At 36.0% G+C, this 18,607-nt stretch overlaps 2 protein-coding genes across 12 annotated transcripts in view; both read right to left on the minus strand.

Annotated features, from left to right (window-relative positions):
- Window positions 1-68: 68 nt before the first annotated feature.
- LOC110161992 (tubulin-specific chaperone cofactor E-like protein) lies at window positions 69-16,226 on the minus strand. 8 transcript variants are annotated; one of them, XR_008631494.1, is made up of 13 exons: window positions 16,146-16,210; window positions 14,519-14,548; window positions 14,391-14,454; window positions 13,841-14,012; window positions 13,371-13,529; window positions 12,663-12,802; window positions 12,078-12,259; window positions 11,299-11,555; window positions 9,360-9,486; window positions 8,162-8,278; window positions 5,553-5,664; window positions 4,280-4,697; window positions 69-4,232 (listed from the first exon to the last, which is right to left on the minus strand). XR_008631494.1 is itself a non-coding variant. In XM_055148092.1 (13 exons), exons 4-12 carry the CDS (start codon window positions 13,863-13,865, stop codon window positions 4,491-4,493), a joined length of 1,326 nt encoding a protein of 441 aa, XP_055004067.1. In that variant the 5' UTR covers window positions 13,866-14,012; window positions 14,391-14,454; window positions 14,519-14,548; window positions 16,146-16,210; the 3' UTR covers window positions 69-1,219; window positions 4,485-4,490. The 8 variants fall into 8 exon arrangements, 4 of the variants coding, with proteins under 4 accessions (XP_055004067.1, XP_055004066.1, XP_055004065.1 ...); XR_008631497.1 differs by having other exon boundaries at window positions 69-1,219; window positions 2,348-4,697; XR_008631496.1 differs by having other exon boundaries at window positions 69-1,884; window positions 2,348-4,697.
- Window positions 16,227-17,041: 815 nt separating this feature from the next.
- The window catches only part of LOC110162036 (alpha-2-macroglobulin-like protein 1), a 55,508-nt gene continuing 53,942 nt past the window's right edge, over window positions 17,042-18,607 (minus strand). For all 4 annotated transcript variants that reach the window (XM_055148086.1, XM_055148087.1, XM_055148089.1 and 1 more), the window contains 6 exons: window positions 18,539-18,607; window positions 18,363-18,453; window positions 17,647-17,715; window positions 17,471-17,576; window positions 17,316-17,357; window positions 17,042-17,218 (listed from right to left, as the gene is read on the minus strand). The exon at window positions 18,539-18,607 is cut by the window's right edge and continues 56 nt beyond it. In XM_055148086.1, the coding sequence (XP_055004061.1) occupies window positions 17,317-17,357; window positions 17,471-17,576; window positions 17,647-17,715; window positions 18,363-18,453; window positions 18,539-18,607 (376 nt within the window). In that variant the 3' untranslated portion in view covers window positions 17,042-17,218; window position 17,316. The remainder of the gene's footprint in view (window positions 17,219-17,315; window positions 17,358-17,470; window positions 17,577-17,646; window positions 17,716-18,362; window positions 18,454-18,538) is intronic.

The raw sequence follows: 18,607 nt of genomic DNA on the forward strand, positions 1-18,607 counted from the left end.
CACAATGATATACCATATTGCAAAATGTCTAGAAATGCTGCACCCAGATTTTATATGGAAGACACTCATTGATTCTGATTCTTTTATTATCTCGTCTCATACTCTCAAAACAGACAATTCAGTTACACTTGAATGGATGTGACATGTTATTGAGTGGACTGATTAGCTTAGGTACTGGTGAGTGGTGTTAGAAAATGACCAAGGTTATAACCATTTGTGCACTCATACAAGACATTTTAGGCAAGTGAGGCAATTAAGTTTTAGTGGCAGGTAATTGCTATTGATTCTACATGGTGCTTTAAAACAATGTGCTTTGGGCTAGGTATGAGATATGAGGGAGATTTCAGCAATAATAAACAATAACAGGACAATTCTCTCTTTGCACAATGCTACAACAGCAAAAAAATTATATTCCTCTGTACGACAAATTTAAAAATAAAACCTGTAAAACATCTAATCATCAGTTGTTTTCTCATTCAGTCAGAATAATTTTAAATAAACACCGCATGACTTGTTTCCAGTTATTCACACAATACTCTTTTAGTAATATCAATGTCATTGGCATGAAATCCTGAAAGCTATGCTATTTCAGGATACTCTCAATTGGGATTTTAACCTAAATTTCAAGATTTGTAATTAGTTAACAATTGAGAAAAAGCAGCAATCTTACATACATACTTCAAATATGTAACTTTCATAATTCTAGCAAAACTTTTCAATTAAAAACACCAACCACAGGAAGGAATAAAATTAAGGTGCACTGCGCAACTTTTCTGGTGGAGGGTCCCCTTTCTGCATGTCTCCATGGTGATGTTTGTTCTTTGCCTGGAATGTTCCATGGTAAGACATTAAAGATATTCATCTAGCAATAGAATTCCTCTGTGTATAGGAGAGACTGTCTACAGATCTGAATGATAATGTACAGTAAAGCTGTAACTTGCTTGTCTCCCTGGTGATAGATGGGTTTAACTTATACTGTGGAACATTCTAGAAAAAACAATAACATTTCCATGGAGATAAGCGAGTGATGGACCCTCCACTAGAAATACTACGCAGTGCAGCTTTAAACTAAACAAACAACATGCATATTCACACAGTCTCTACACTGACACACAATACATTTTCACTCCTAACACGTCCTCAGCAGATTAGACAATACAACTGGTCCAGACTCCAGACAGGATGTTATTGGCTGGTTGGTTGTGGTGACTGCTTCATGCTACAATAAAAACAACAGTGGTATAATGCAGACAAATGTGTCACACTTTTATAATACTTTCAGGTAACCAACTGTGCACTAAATACTTTAAATCTGTAGTGCCCATATATTAAACTGTAATAAATATATTATTCAAGTATTTCAGTAGTGATACACTAAGTGTGATAGTTAGATATATGGTAGTTATAAATGTATAAGACCTCTATAAGACTAATAAGGACAAACATGAACTAACATAATCCCAAATCTTCAAAAACAGATTTTTGTACATAGTCATTTTCTTTTCATATGTATTTGATTATAACCTAAAAATAAAACATTTCAAAGTGTGTTTATCTGTTTATATAAAATCTTCTTGAGCTTCTTGAGTCCTCTTTCACTAAACCCATAATTCTCCTCTTTGGTCTCCCACTAGCCCTCATCTGGACGATATGAAGATAGAAATTAAAAGTACAATCTGGTTTATTTACCTTTTTTATGGTCATATCAAGATTTAGTGCTTTTCTGTTAATGCAAATCTATCCTCAAATCTGTTTTCTCACCCACTCCACTCCTATTGGTCAACCTCTGTTAGGCTCGAATTGAGTAACAGGAGAATTGAACCAATCACAGTGCAGTGTGTGAGCTTTCAGAAGAAGGAAATGGTTTTATTTACTTCTTAAAATCTATAAAGATACAAAAAGTTAGAGTAGATTAATTGTGAAACAAGAACAATTAGATTAATATTTTATCAAACACGATATATTGGCTATTCCTTCTTTGCACCTAAGTAAACATAACCTAATTTTTCACAATTTTAATTGCATCTTAAAAACATCAATCTTGGTCTAACCCTCTGATTTTACTTCACGCCAAATATCGATGCTCTCGTTTTTTTCCAGCAGTTTCATGCAGTATTTTTTCCGATAAGACACAAATTGCACAAACTGCTACTATCTTTGCATTTTCTATCATTAATAAGTATTACACTTTTAATATAATGCCCTATCCTCCACTCAACACAAAGTAATACAAAAAATAACTTTGCATATGCAGCTTAAAATCAAAAGAGATTTTGTTTGTATACAGTCTAAAGATAGCTCAGTGATTTCCAAGCAGCTCTGTGAATATTTAATTTTGTGGACTGACCTATTGGCTGTTAGTTTCCATCGTGGTAAGACAGTTAGGAACCCTCTCCTCTGTGCTGTGCTAAAAGAAAATCAATAATCCAGGCAAGTCTGGTACAGTACAGAATAAAATCACATGGATGCTTTTTCTACATTATAATGCAATAAACTAACGTGGTCTTACTTTTTTTAATGATGCTTAAAGCTGCATTATGCATTTCTAGTGGACAGTCTGCCACCTCTTTGTTTCCTTGGAGATGTTATTAATTTGCAGAGAATCCTCTACAGAACAGCAATAATGTATGTTATGTATGTTATTAATGTTATCTCCAAAGAGGCAAGCAGTAGACAGACAACTCAAGTTACAGGTCAGATCTGTAGGGTTGAGTTGAACTGAGCTATACTGTGGAACATTCTCGGCAGAGCAATAACATCTCCATGGTGATAAGTAGGTGACAGGCAGGCTCCCCTCACCAGAAAACTTACCTAGAGTACCTTTAAAGAAGACCCACTGTGCTTGACCTTGCTATGTAGTAATAATCTACGATAACCATGAATCATTATGTTATAATTTACACATTTTAAATGGCAATATTCATCTAAAATGACTAAAAGAAACAAGTCTGCTGACTTCTGCAAAAACTGCAGTGCCCAATAAGAGCAGATTTTTTTCAATGATACCAAAATGACCACAAACGCTACTGAAAATAAAATAAAATTGGAGAATGAAGTACAGAGCAGTGGGCGTATGTCTGGAATATGGCATTTTGAAAATAAGTGATTAAAGATTGCTTAAACATGCATGAATCACTCCAAATACAACTTCAAGAGGGTAAATGAGAAGGGGGAATAATTATAGCAAGTTAAAAGCTCTGAAAAGTCAATTTTGCATAATAGGTCTGCTTTAATATTTGTGCAGGAGAAGTAGCTCATTAACAAAAAGGTGTTTTGAATTATTTTTGGTCAGTAGTTTGCCACTATATAGAAATATTTAAATTCTATGATATAAGAAAACACATTTTATATGAGAAACTGTGAAAAAAACAGCTTATAGCACATCATTAACAAGCAAAGGAGCAGACAATGAATGGAAACCTGCACTTGCGTGTACATTACAGAGAGATTGTCTTTCAGTCTCCCGCGGCGTGTGCGGTTTGTTTGGGCGTTTGCGTCACCACTTCTCAGTTCAGGTGGAGCTCTGTGGCAGGTGGCAGTGCGCAGTAGCAGGAAAGACGCCAGTAGGGGGCAGCACACAAAGAACAGCCGCTGCGAGGGCATGTGTGAATGAATACATTGTACATCTCTGCATATGTGACTAGTGCAACACAGTATGGTAGATTTTTAGACAGTCAGAGAGCCTTATAACTTTATATAGAGACCTTAGGTATTATAATGAACCTGCTGCTGGGATTACTTTGTTTTATGCCTTTTTCCAGAGGTGGGTAGTACTCTGTTACATTGTCTCTGTTCAAAATTTTACTTTACAGAGTTTTATAATACCATACGTTCTACTTGAGAAATATTTAGTTTGAAGTTACAGTTCTCTTACATGATGAAAATAGTTTTGGTTACTCCACCACGCATCACTCTAGAAAACTTTATGTTGACAATTCTTTAAATTCTGTTAAATTCTTTGGAAATAGCAGAATCTGTGTATTAAAATGTTTTCTCTGTCCAATTACATTACCTCATAAATCACAAACCAGATTTTAAATACATTTTACATCCAAACCGTCATTAAGTATTCAAGTAGAAGATTCTCCATATACTTTTTACTCTTACTTCAGTAATTATAAGGGTCATTACTTTTTATTTCTACATGAGATTCTCACCTCTTTATTGATTTTTATCTTTGCTGTACAACCTAGAGAAGTTGTTTATTATAACTCTTGAAAACCCTCTTTCCTCTACATGTGCAATTGTATGTGGTGGCAACTACAAAGCGGAAATTCACCGAGCCATTTTAAGCCATTATTGAGTGTCCAACTTGGTGCACATAAATCAATCTAAGCCTAAACACTGTCCAGATTGCTTTTCCAGGCAGTGTCTTTGTCAATTACATCTTTGTTTAAAAATAGCCCGTTGCTGCTGCTAGGTTATCCTCATCAGTAATATTATTATAATCCAGTAGATTTTCTTCTCAGTCTGGTCAAAAATACCTAAATTTACTTCTTTTTGGGCACGACGAGGATCTCATCTCCGTCCTGGATGCTGTAGGAGTGTAGGGCCCGTGTGTTGTACTTCATTTCCTCTGGACCGAAGGGCATGCCCTTGTCGATGTAGTAAAGTCTCATGTTGTTTGCAGAGAGCTGTACCACTGTGGTGAGCTGCTTCTTCAACTCTGCCACTGTCTGGTCCAAACGGATGTTCAGCTGTGAAAAAAATTAGACTTAGACAAGCTTTATTGACCGACAAGGGAAATTCTTTTGGACACAGTTGCATAGTATAATAAAAAAAATATAAATGGCAATAATAAATAATAAATGCAAAACTCTCTAACAAATTTTGGGAGAAATATCTAAATGTAGGATCCACAAATGTTGTAGTTACCCTATCATTATTTGTTAAGGATTGAATCATCTCAATTAAATGTAGTTATTGTTAAAGGGAACACATTAATGTTCATGCAAGTTTTTGTTTTATGCGGATAGGACATAAGAAATACTGTATCTTTTCATACTATTGGATTATTAGATTAGATCAATAGTTCGGCATTATAAATAATATGTGATTTGTATTTTTTCCCTTGGTATAACAATATTTCAACAATTTCAAATGTTGTCATTTTTCTTTTATTGTGACTTGCCATGTCACATACTGGCAACATTGGCTACAGAGGTAACTATATTATATAGTAGAAAGCCTTGCTATAAAAAAAAAACAAACATACACACACAACAGTTGCTCCCGTGTCTGTTGTGATTTTTGTACTTTTGACTTTTTCAACTTCTCGGTATTACACTTCTGAATAGTGGCCTCTTTTTAGGGTATTATGATCACTAGCACTGCACTGAAATGATAGAGTGTCCAATGTACACACCCATGTAACCATTATAAAGTTCAACGTTTCTCAAAAATAACATTTTAGTTGAAAATCAAACACCTAAACAGAATCATGAACGCTTGGACTGATCTCACAACAGTGAAAAATATACTGTAGTGTTTTCAAACCTCTGTCAGCTGCAGTAAATTAAAAGTTTTAATTTGTCCTTGTCTGCTAACCCCACCTGCTCCACCTTCTCGTCACAGTGCACCTCCACCTGAGCACGACAGCGGGGTCGAAGGTCAACCTCAGCAAGCGGCTCCAGCTTTCCGTACTTAGTGACCAGACAATGGTATCTACAGAGAGAGCACAGGCTTTGGTGACAGAATGCCAAACAAACTATGGACTATTTTTAAAGATCCTATGTTATGCAACATTGACTGTTGTGAGCCTTAAAGGGATAGTCCAGGTTTTCTGACATGAATCTGTATGGCATCCCCGTGAGCAGTGTCGTGCATCCACACTGACTTGCCCCCCAAAAGTGTCCGGTGAGCCGAGAAACTGGCCGTTTTCGGTGCTGACAAAAGTAGTCTGGCAAGTTGGCTGGGGACATTAAAATTAAGCATTTTTCTTCTCAAAACAATATGTGTTCAAAAGAGTGATACATTTGCATCACAAAACCATCGCCCTCCAAAATGTCAGACCTCATAATTGCTTGGCACTATTTTCTTTCCGTTCGTATCACTGCGCGCTGCCGCCAGGTGACAACCGCGCCTGGTTCACTTGGTTTACTGCTCGGAATGTTAGCAACAACATGTCTGATTACGACACAGACAATAAAAACATTGCCTTTACCACAAAGCCAAGGGGATATCTTTATGAACCCAAATATACTGATGCCGAAATTCGTCAGATGGAGTACGAACAGGCAGAGAGAGAAAAGAGACAGAGAAGTGGTGCAAGTTGAAGCTGGAGCCACAGCTGGAGCCGTGAGAGACCGAGTGAGTGACAATCACCCATCACGTCATTTAGAAACTCTGTAATCATCCACACGTCCACGTAGATGCTGCCAATAGTGTAAGCGACATCTACAATAGTAATAACAGTCGACTTATTACGTTACGTTTTGTAGAAGCTTCACTGATGATTTGACACTGACTGATTTGCTGCACACAGCGTTACTAGCTGATTCTTGAGCCTGTCTGCATGTAAATATAGCGGCACCTCTTTGTTCTTACCTGGGGTACAGATTTCTTCCTCTGTCCTGGACATGAAGGAACATAATCTCGCTGAATTGCGTACTGCACACACAAAGCTTTTTTATCTTTGGTTTCCACATTGAAGCCTAAGGAAGGAAGCCAAAGTTGCCTCAGCACAATCTCCGTGACAGTGAAATGTGCATGGAGATTCAGCCAGATTTTTGTTGTTACAGCCTGGATAATCAAGAGTCATTTTTTAGATATATTCTTATGTATCTTATACAAGCTTATATACTTATCACTCTAGCTCTCACGTTTGCTCTCTCACGTCGCAGCGGTCTGAGCACATAAATACTGCCAAACAACTGAAGAAAGTAATGGATCCGTGAGTGACTGTTACCTGGCGGCAGCGCACAGTGATATAAACTCAGAGAAAATAGTACCAAGTGATTATGAGGTCTGACTTTTGGAGAACGATGGTTTTGTGATGCAAATGTATCACTCTTTTGAACACATATTTTTTTGAGAAGAAAAACACTTTATTTTAATGTCCCCAGCCAACTTGCCGGACAACTTTCGTCAACAATGAAAGCCAGTATCTCGGCTCACCGGACGCTTTTGGGGGGTAAGTCAGTGTAGATGAAGGACACTGCTCACGGGGATGCCATACAGATTCATGTCAAAAAACCCGAACTATCCCTTTAAGCCATGTTATAATGCTGTTACTTCCTCAAAACCTAGTTGTGCTTTGTTTCATTCACACAGGTTTGAGTAATCCTTTACTATTAGTCTCCCTCCATCTCCAGTTAACACCATTTACTTTTGTTCAGTATAGATTGGCAATTTCAGGGCTAAAATCATCCAAATGATTCTATTGACGGTGTATGGAGTTTAATAACACAGTGGAGCACTACCTATATTACCGCATGAGATCTAAAGGTGGTACAGAGTGTATTCTGTTTGAGAGAAGAACTCAGTTTAAATATGCAGGATTTATGTGAATGAAACAAAACAAAACCAGGTATGTTTGTGATAAGGAAACAAGATTATAACGTATAGGGCAGGGATCGGCAACCCAAAATGTATTCTCGCTTTTCCCGCACGGAACCTGCGCACAGATGACTGTGCAGTGCAGTCGTCTGCGCGCTGTGGACCACAGGTACGGGCGGGCTGCTCCGGTCCTCTGCGCTCGACCGCGGCTGGTTCCGAGGTGGTGCAAAGCATCCGGACAGAAGCGTGAATCCCGTTTGGTTCGTTATGTTGTTCTGAGAGGTTCGTCTGCGCACGTGTTTTTTTGTTTTGTTTTTTTCGGGGAAAGCGCTTCTCAGGTGGAGGCACCGGACACCACCCCCTGCTTCAGCTCATCTATTTGTTCTGCTGAAACACTTTTCATGTGTTTGCATTTGCACACAGCTGATGGATCAGATCCATGACCAGAGATGAACGACGGTTTTACCCCTAAAGAAACCATATCAAAACAACAACCAAAAAAATCATTCCTTTTCCATTTTCACTCATTTTTGAAAAGCTCCAGGGAGCCAGTAGGGGAGTGCTAAAGAGCCGCATGCGGCTCTGGAGCTGCGGGTTGCCGACCCCTGGTATAAGGTAACATAACCCCTTTTACACTGGTGCAGCCTGGATACTGTGCTTGTACCTGCAGGGGAGCTCTTCCTCAGGGCAGTCCACATAGTAACGAATAAAGAATCTCTCTGCATCCTCTCTCTCACTGTCACTGACCACACTGCCGTTTAGTGTTGAAATAGCAGGCAACCTAAATTGGACAACAAACTACAATTAACTTGACTTCACTAGTGTACAAAAAGCTTCTTGGAATATACAGTATATCATTTTTGTAATTTTAAGTCATTAATCAGATGCCAAAACTTTTACAATACTTCAGTTCACTCATGTTTGTATCCAACAGTTATACATACACAACAATGTAAGGAGAGAAAGAAAATGCAATCATATCCAATTATTGTACATATTCTGTAGCCTTACTCTACTAGCACAATGAAGTATTCTGTTATTTTCACACCTTTTTGTATCTTAACTCTATTCAAAGTGATCCAGTATCCCAGTAAGATGGTTTAGATTTATGTTTTTTTTAAAGGTCCGATATTAGGCAAGGCAAGGCAAGTTTATTTGTATAGCACAGTTCGTACACAAAGTAATTCAAAGTGCTTTACAGAATAAGAAATACATTAAAATCATAATAAAAACTAATCAAAACATAAATAATCATGAAGATTAAAATTAAAAAAGAGAGACATAAATTGGAGAGAAGATATTACACAAAATTGACTCTTATCTTGAGAGTTAGAATTTTATTACCTCATCAAAAACATACCCAGAGTTGTGTTTTGTTACATTCATGCATGTCTGAGTAACCCTTAATTATTATAGAAATTCCAGGACTGAATGATTCTACCGAAGATGTGTTGAGCAATTCCTGTATTACCATATGACATGACAAAGTGTAGCAGTGTTTTCTGTTTTAGAGAAGATCTCAGCCTCTAGGGTTTGTGTGTTAAACCTGTGTGTGAATGAAAATAAAACATAACTCTAGGTATGTTTTTGATAAAGAAACAGCATTATATCATAGATCAGAAAGTAGCGTAATATGGGCCATTTAATAGTTTAATAGTTATTTATCTTGATCTGTGATTTCTATTCCCTGGCTGTTCTTGAACTTTGCCTATCAACACAAGAATTTTCACATTGTGGGAGAGATATAGGGTCTAATATATCTTATTTTTTACTTCTTCATCTTTGTACATGTAAAACAAGCAGTGACCAAAGTCTATGATCCATTATGTCCAAAACAAAATGTTACTGAAAATTTGACTCACTGTGCAATCATAAGGCTACGTCGCTCTGCGTTGGTGTAGGTTTGTAATAAAGGAATTCCCTGCAGCCGAACCTCCTCCAGCTTTGGGAAGAAATTCAGTTTTTCTATGTCCTCCCACTGGTTTAGACCTAAAAAGATGTAGACTGCTGTTACTTTCACATTGTAAGTTAAGATTATTAATTAAAAACATGTTTACTGTATAAAAAATAAATATCTTAAAGGTGCACTATGGAACTTTTTTCAGTAACTTATTCATTTCCATTAACACAGGCATGTGACCCCACAAGGCAGTCACAGGTTAGATCTGGGGTGAGGCGACCCTGGTCTCTATTAGAATGCATGATTTTCAAGGGCCTTTTTGCAATAAAATATACAACTGAATAAAAGCAATATACGGTAAGTTTAAAGGTGAACTGTGTAACTTTTTTGGTGGAGGGTCTGCCACCTGCTTGTCTCCATGATAAATATGTTATTACTTCATCTGAGTGTTCAACTGTTTGGCACTGAACCTTTCTGTCTCCATGGAGACAAGAATGCCACCAGACACCAAGTTATGGTTAGATTTGTGGAGAGGCAAGTCCACCCTCAAGTAAAATGTATGTTTTTCCAATGTATTTTTGAGCAATAAAACACATGTAATTGAATAAACATCTGATAGATAAGTTTAATTCCTGGCAACCCTGTCATTCATAGTGCAACATGCAGTAGTGTAACCTCAACCAGAAAAGTTGCGCAGTGCACCTTTAACATTCTAGGCAAAGCAATAACATTTCCATGGAAACAACCTGACCCTTCACCAAAAATAGCTACATAGTGCACCGCTAATTCTTCACAAAAATCAGTCATAATATTCAGTTGTTGCTGAAGGTTGTTGAAAGTGAAAGAACAGGAAGTAAACTTCAGGTTGATGCTATTTATATTGATCAATGCATTTCCTCATGTGACAGTTTGCATGTCTGTTCCTGCCTCTGCGTTAAAAATAGATGTCCAGATATACATTAGAGTAAGTACAAAGAGGCTAGGTCCTTTATATGCAAAGTGCTGTCAATGTGTAATATAACTTTTATGACTAAAATAGCAGAGTGTCCAAATTGCTAACAGAGTCATAACTTTTTTCAATCACTTAAAATAAGACTGAGCAACTCTCATGTTTTTATAAATTAAAGAGTTACATAATAGACATAAAAAGAAAAAAAGTCTATACTCTACCTCCAGTATATAAATACATGCAATATATAATGTGTTTATTTTATTTTGTGAAATTCCTTCTATTTTATTTTAATCAGGAAAGATCATATGCTCTAATTAAACCTTTCAGAGTCACTTCATCTGCCTTATACAGATGTAGAGTGTTTTGCATAAATTGATACTTTTGTAGTTCCTTCCAAAAATAATCCTCCATTTTCCATTTACTTAACCAGGGGAGTAAAACAAACCACTGGTTTGGCATTTGAATCCTTGTAATTCAAGGATTTAAAATCTTGAAAAGCCCGTCACCTGTCTCATGAACTGCTTTCCTTGCCAAGAATGTTCCACAGTATGGTATAAACTTCATTTCAGTTTCTCATACATTTACTTCTAGGAATAATTACTACCAAGAAAAATTTTGTTTGATGGAGTTAGGTGCTTGTCTCCATGGAGATTGCTAAGTGTTATGGCTTTGGAACTTAACAGACAAAACAACAACATCTCCATGGACCTTGAACATGTTCATGATAGAATTAAGGATTGTATGGTCACATATTAGAGAATTTTCAGCTAGCCTATTGTTAAACCAGTGGAGATTTTGGTCAGGTTTTTCCACAACTCTTTTGGTTACCTTTTTAATATAGTTTTGGCAAATGCATCTCTGTGGACATTTTGCAGACTTTAAAAAAATAAAAATCTTTCTTTCTATTTATTTATTTACACTCACATTACTAAATAAATATGTTTCTGACCTGAGTTGTGCAGGTTGATGCTGCGTAAATTTGGGAAAAGCCGTTGGAGAATCTCTTTGTTGTCCTGAATTGAGGCTAAATTGTTGTTGGCCATGACCAGCGTGTCCAGGCTGGGGAACATGGAGCCAATCTTTCGGACCTCGGCCCAGTCATGGAGGCTGTTATCGGTGATGTGGAGCAGGCGCAGGGAGGGGCAGGGGACACGGGGGGCATGCACACGGCTGTACTCGTTAAGGCACAGGAACAACTCTTCCAAGCTACAGAAGTATGAAAGGGGAGAGAGGGTAAAGGTCAACCCAAAATCTATTTCCTAAAGGGGCAAACACATTTAAAGAACAATTACAGTGCTGTATAATATACTCCATCCAAGAAAGACCCCAATTGTCCCAGAGGAGATCATTTGAATTGGTCAATCTCAAGCAATCAAGTGTAAAAAGTACTGTTATTTGTGAATACATATAAAATGTTTGCCTGGCCAGCCAAAACTAGACACTTTTCCTATACCTGAACAAAAAGTAGGATCGCCAGGTTAACAGAAAGTAATAGTACTACTACAAAGTACTACTTGTACCACTACTTTTTATTTATATTGTACACTGGTCTATACTAAACTGGCTGGTCAGTCATCTTATCAATTCACTTTCAAATTTCAGGTTAAAAAAGTTACTTAATTTAAAAGTTGATCAAAGTTGAATTGTAGTTATCTAATATCTCTTAAATGTGAATTTTTTTATCAAATCAAATTTTATTTAATTTTTTATAAAATTTGCAAATCTTACTCAGGCAGCTCCTGCGTGAGCTGCAGCACAGTGTCCCAAGAGACCCGGGTGTTATTGAGCACGAGTCGCCGGACACCCGCGAAGGCCTCGACGCACTGAGGGTCCAGAGGGACTCCCGCCAAAGGGTTGGAGCTCAAGTTCAGGAAGTCCAGGTTGGGGATGTTGGATACTATTTTACTGATCTAAAAAGGACAAATGGTGATATTATTATTCTAAATTCTTTATTACAGCTTTGATTATATCTTATAGCTAAACAATTTGGAAAAATAAAATACAGAATTGTGATCTTTCTGATAAGTTTTTGCGAATGCTTATATTAAACAAGGAATTAACATTTGACTGAAATTAATACTAATACTAAAATTCCATGAATTTTAGAACATATTTGTAGAGGTCTAAAATACAGGTACAACAAGATTTTTCTAGATTATAAAAGGATAGTTTGTTGTTTGCAGTGCACAATCTATTTGATAATTGTGACAACTCAAATTGTGATTGGAGTACATTACATTGTGCAGCTCTAATATTTTCAAACTAGACAAACAAATTAATTTTGGTCATTGTACTTTATTCCCATGGGAGCACCTCATGCCAGTCCTGCAGATTATTGTGAGACAGGTCCAGCTCCATCACATGAGCGCAGAAAGCAGCAATCTCGGTTTGGTCTCCGGCTCGACTGATGCCACAGCCGTTCAGCACCAGCACACTTGGCAAGTTAAGGCGGTCTGCAGAATCATAAAATAACAAATATTTTCTTGAAAACAGACAAGAGATCTTTTAAAATGAATGGTACACTATTGAACTTCTCTGGAAGCCAACCACCTGCTTGTCTCCATGCAAATGTTATTGTGTTACATAAACTGTATAAAGAAAGTGTGAAGCCCCCCCCACAGAGTATGTCTCCAGTCAAATGAATCTTCTTGTGGCTAGCAGTTATAGAGGCAAATTTGGAGCTGAGTTCCATATTTGGAATTCCGTCTGTGAGTATTATAGCAACCAAATAGCCAATCTGGAGCAAGTCTGTTGAAGGTAATGGCCTGCAGCATGCTGGGGAAGGGCACTTAGCAATGCTGTCAGTCAAACCTTTTGCTAATGCTAGGGAGAGACCTTGGAGAAAGAAGGCACCTGATTTGTCTGTTATTTATGTTCATATCTTGAGTTACAGTCAAAATAGCTAGTAAAAACTCCAAGATCATGGAGAGCAGGCTAATACGAACATTTTAAGACCAAAATGAGCAGCCTAATAGCAGCAATTATAGTGCAACTTTAAACACTGGGCAACTGGTTATTCACCTTTCATGGGAGAGCCTTGAGGTGTGGTTATCATGACCACTCCCATCCCAGGACCCCTGCGATAAGGAAAGTTCTCAGGGCTGTACTTTTCAATGATCACCTCCACAAAAGAGCGGCCATCTGTGTCTTCAAGTGACTCCATGGCTCTGCCCCGAAGCTCTGCATTTAAGAGTACAAAACAATAAACCCAACAAATTCTACTCCCTGCTAATTTTTAAGATGTTATTAGACTAGTAGTAGTAGTACTACTTTATAATAACAGGTTAGGAAGGTAAGTCTGGATCATTCTAAATAAACAATTTGTTCATATGAATTAAGTCTTTGTTCATGCTTTAATAAGTAGTTACTATTACAATGTTACCATTCCCTGTTAAAGGCAGTAGCATTGATTTGTAAAAGACATTTACAGAGCCCATATTAAGCCATTTTCTGTTCTATGTTATAATGCTGTTCCCTCAGTAAAAACATACCTGGAGTTGTGTTTTGTTTCATCATTGTTTTGTGAGTTCTTTTTTTCAAACAGAAAACATTCTGTTACACCTTGTGATGTCATGTGGTAATACAGGAAGTGCTCCACTGTGTTTTAAAACTCCATACACCTTCACCAGAATGATTTTGATCATTTCAGTCCTGGAATCTCCACTAAACAAAAGGTAAAAGGAAGCTGTTACCTTGAAAACTGCTTCATAACATCACAAGGTAGAGAGCATTTTGAGCTTGGGTGATGACAAACTAATAATAAATGATTACTCAAATATGTGTAAATGAAACAAAACATAACTCCATGTATGTTTTTGTTGGAGTAACAACATTATAACATGACTAAAAGCTCACAAGAGTCAACTTTGTATAATATAGGACCTTTAACAATGCACTACTAGGAAATGAGAATGGGCAGCTATAGATATAGATAGTATAAAAAAGCTATACGTCCTATAACATAAAAAGCAACTAACAGTATACTAAGATGTGTCTATAAGCAGCAAATGTGTATTGTATTGATGGAAACAAGTGCCTTACCTAAAGAGACCGTTCTTTAACCACAGTGACCACTTAATGTATCTTGTTTCTTTTCAAACGGGGCCTGAAATGAAAAGGTTGCATGGTTTATTCAGTTTCAAATCTGTACAATCAGTTTTCACACTTACTTGCTCCAGATTGGCAGGTGACCCTCCGTGCTAAACAAGACAAGAGAAAATGGAGTTAAACTTTAGCTTGAACCAGAACATGAAACTGTGATCATAAACAAAGTTTAGTTAATCATTTATTAAAATCAATATAAAATGGCCTGGTTCTGTGAATCAGGTCACTGTGGTAGGCTGTATTTTAGTTTCTGTATAAGCCTGTCACAATAATTACTGTATCGATTTATCATTCAATATATGATAGATGGAACAACTGTTTTATTTTGGGGGATCTATATTTATCATGGGTACTTTTTATTTGTACTTATTTTGTATTTATTTACTATGATATTTTCTTCAGCACTTTAAAATTTTGTAACATGACAGGTCTATTTGCTCACATAGTTAGTTACCATTTAGGCTGGCCTGTCACAATAACAAATGTTGACGTGTGATATATTGTGGAAGAAATTTTAGATTTAGTTATTATATTTAAGCTAATTTATGCTACTAAAAGTACTAAAAGTTGCAATAAATAAATAAAAAATAGCAGAATAAAACAATTAAGAACTTAGTTAGAGTCATAAAATTATTTATCCCATGTTTTTAGCTCAAATCTTATGGTAGTACAGATTTTTTTTTAAAGTTCCCATGAGTACTAAGAAAAAATATAACAATGACCCCCAAAAATGATTGTTCCATTTATGATTTACTGAGCAAAATGTCAATTTAGTAAGTATTGTGACAGGCTGGCAATCATAGTTTTGACTGGCAATGTATTAATCAGGTAACTGCCACTTTAAAAGCTATATGATAAGTGATTTGACCTATACAACAGTTATCAATGACATTACTGCTGATGGCACAGTTATTCAACACCAGCACAAAGGGCAAGTGAGGGCACACTGCAAAAACAAGAAATTATGTATTATATTAATAGTGTCAGGTGAAGGTGATTGCAGTTTAATTTAATAAAATACAACAGAATACTCAAAGCTGATATTCTCATGTACACAACTGTTTCACAAACAAAGAATTCTATTACAGTACAGCAAATAAAACAATCAGTAAAAATAACTTTAACCCCATTGCGGCAGTCAAGAATATTATTGCCAATAATGCGGTGATACAATTTGTATTATTAAAAATTAATAACTAGGAAGTAAATGAAATTCACTACAATTTGTAAAAGGAACAAAAAGTACAACCAAGTGTTTTGTCAAAGAAAAAGAAGTAAAATAGAAAATACATGTTTGTTTTATATAAATTTCTTAATCTGCACGGCGGACTGTCTCTAACAAGTCACCTTGATTGGCTATTTAATACAAAGAACAACTGATTAAGACACATAAACATTACCACATCGAGAGCTACAATCGTTACACTAAAAAGGATAATTTATTACGACCAGACAATCAAAATTTAATACAAAAGTAAGTAAAATCTCTACAGTGGTTGTTTTTGTAAAGATAACCTGCCAGTGGTCCGAGCCTTTTCCAGCATCAGTAAATCTGACATAACATCATCTGGAGACACAACGACTATCATTACTCAAAACAGCCAAATAAATGCCCTATTAATGCAGATAACTCTACGATAAATATTGGAAACGCCCGATACATGTAGCATCCACTGCTGTCCACATACACACCTTAAATATCGACTTTATTTTCTTCTTGTTGAAGAAAACAAATCAGCTGTCATTTTGGTTTCTCACATCCAGGAAGTGACGTATAATAGTAGCGGAAGTTGAATTGTTTTTATTTATTTAATAAATACTGTGACATCAGTCAGAAAAAAAAGTTTTATGAAGAAATTACTCTTTCTGTCCAAATATGTATGTGTTTTTTATATATATATATATATATATATATATATATAGAGAGAGAGAGAGAGAGAGAGAGAGAGAGAGAGAGAGAGAGAGAGAGAGAGAGAGAGAGAGAGAGAGAGAGAGAGAGAGAGAGAGAGATAGATAGATAGATAGATAGATAGATAGATAGATAGATAGATAGATAGATAGATAGATATAGATATATATATATATATATATAGATAGATAGATATAGATAAAATAAAAATATATAAAAAAATATATTAAAATGTACGTGTTATGCAATGCAATCCCTCAGATTGGAAATTTAGATTTTTTTGATGACTCAGTTTAAAGTTAAGAGATGTCAATCATTGTGCATCGAATAGAAAAGAAAATAGGAATATAGCGCCATCTAGTGCAACAATTAATATACTGCCTTAGGTGGCATCTGTTTTAAAATGTAAACTGCCACTACTTTAAACATTTAATAAATTTAAGAATTGATCAGCTTTGCATTGCATCTGTGAAAAGAAGCCATTTTATTAATACTTTAATTCATTCATTCAAATCACAAGGCACTTGTCTTTTCTACCATACTCCCACTATAGTGCATCTGTATGGTGTAGCCTACTTGTATTATGTGTTGTTTACATCATATTGTGATATGTGTTAACTCAATGGAATAGTATAAACATTTTATTAACCACAATAAACAACAATTACAAGACAACAGGCACCCTTAGAGGACTAGTTTATTGTTCACAAACACCTTCTTCCACAAATTATAAAAAAAATTGCATCAAGAGTAACATTGTTTCCATAGTAACACCAGTATATGACATGTTTAATTGAAAGGCACTTTCAATTTAGAGTTCAGACACTCAAAGGATGGTGAATCTTTGTTCTTCAAACTAGAAGAGAAGTAACAATTATAGTCATATGTTTAAATAATCACCAAAAAATGTTCTTAGATTTGTTGAGATTTAAGATCTTTTTTTTACGTCTTACCTCAAGCACAGGGGAAACTATACTCAGTCTCGTCTTTGTCACCTGAAATTTGAGTAAAATAGCATTTTAGCTTCATTTCAAACTATCTAAATTATCTTAAGTGCTACTAATTTACATAAAATATGGAAAATAATATAGAAATCCATCTGACGTACTTGGCTGGTAGTAGTCGTAAAGTATAACCACAGCGGGCTTCAGGTTGCGTACTCTTATTTCTCGTATCAGCACCAATTCATGATTAATGGGAACGCCTTTCGGAAGCTTTTGTAGGAAAAACACACAAATTATTACATTTTATATTATATATATATATACAGACACTTTTACTTACCCCAGTCAGATAGACCAAAATTTTATCTTGGTCCTGCTCAACTCGCTGCACTAATGTGTCCCTTTTCAGCTGAAAAAGTAAAAAAGTAAAAGATGTTACAAAAGTATATAGGGTTTTTAATGGAAAAATCTGACTAGCTAAGACTTAAACTGAGATTCAAAACCAGAAAGCTGTAAGAAGGATCTAAACAGGTCTAGCCTGAGGAGGTTCAGTTCACACTTTTAACCCAGTTTTGATCCTGGTTTGAGCACAGTTTAGTCCTGAGAAAAACTTGGTTTGATCCTGTTCTAGTCCTGCTTCAGAGCTAGTTAAGTCCCAATTATGATGTACAGGTTGTGCAAGTTCGCTAAAACAGGTATAAACTAGGACTAACTAGTCTAAACCAGATTATCATATAACATGGGCAAAACAAGTATAAAATGATCAACTACAAAACCTCAAATTCTCAATATCTTGAACTACATTGACAACTACAACTGATAGTACATTGATTTAATATTAATTTCCTGAAGATTCTAACCACAACTACTAACTTAACCTATATTAGTCTATATCTTAACAAAACTATATTGTGACTAAACCAGGACCAACTGTATGGGCTAGAGTAGGACTAGGTCTATAACAGGACTAAACTGGGACCAGATCAGGACAAGTGTGAAATGAATACCTCACATAAAAAAAATATGATCTAATATTTATTTTGTACAATAACTTACCGCGTCTAGAGACTCAGAATCTACAGTGAATCCAGAGAGCAATTTAATATCAATGATGGCCATGTTGGTGCTATCCTGTTCCCCATTGTAACTATAAAGGAGAGTAAATTCAGTCACAAATGGAGACAAATGAAATTAGTTATTAAAATATGGATTAGCTATAATTTTGATCTTACAGGGATTTGATCTTGAGGTTTGTTCTGGGTCTGAGAAGGTTGCTGTCACAGTCGGCCTCTGGAGTCACC

This window comes from Boleophthalmus pectinirostris, unplaced genomic scaffold (genome assembly GCF_026225935.1).
Source record: "Boleophthalmus pectinirostris isolate CB_2022bp ecotype Guang Dong unplaced genomic scaffold, ASM2622593v1 HiC_scaffold_9, whole genome shotgun sequence".
Taxonomy (NCBI): domain Eukaryota; kingdom Metazoa; phylum Chordata; class Actinopteri; order Gobiiformes; family Gobiidae; genus Boleophthalmus; species Boleophthalmus pectinirostris.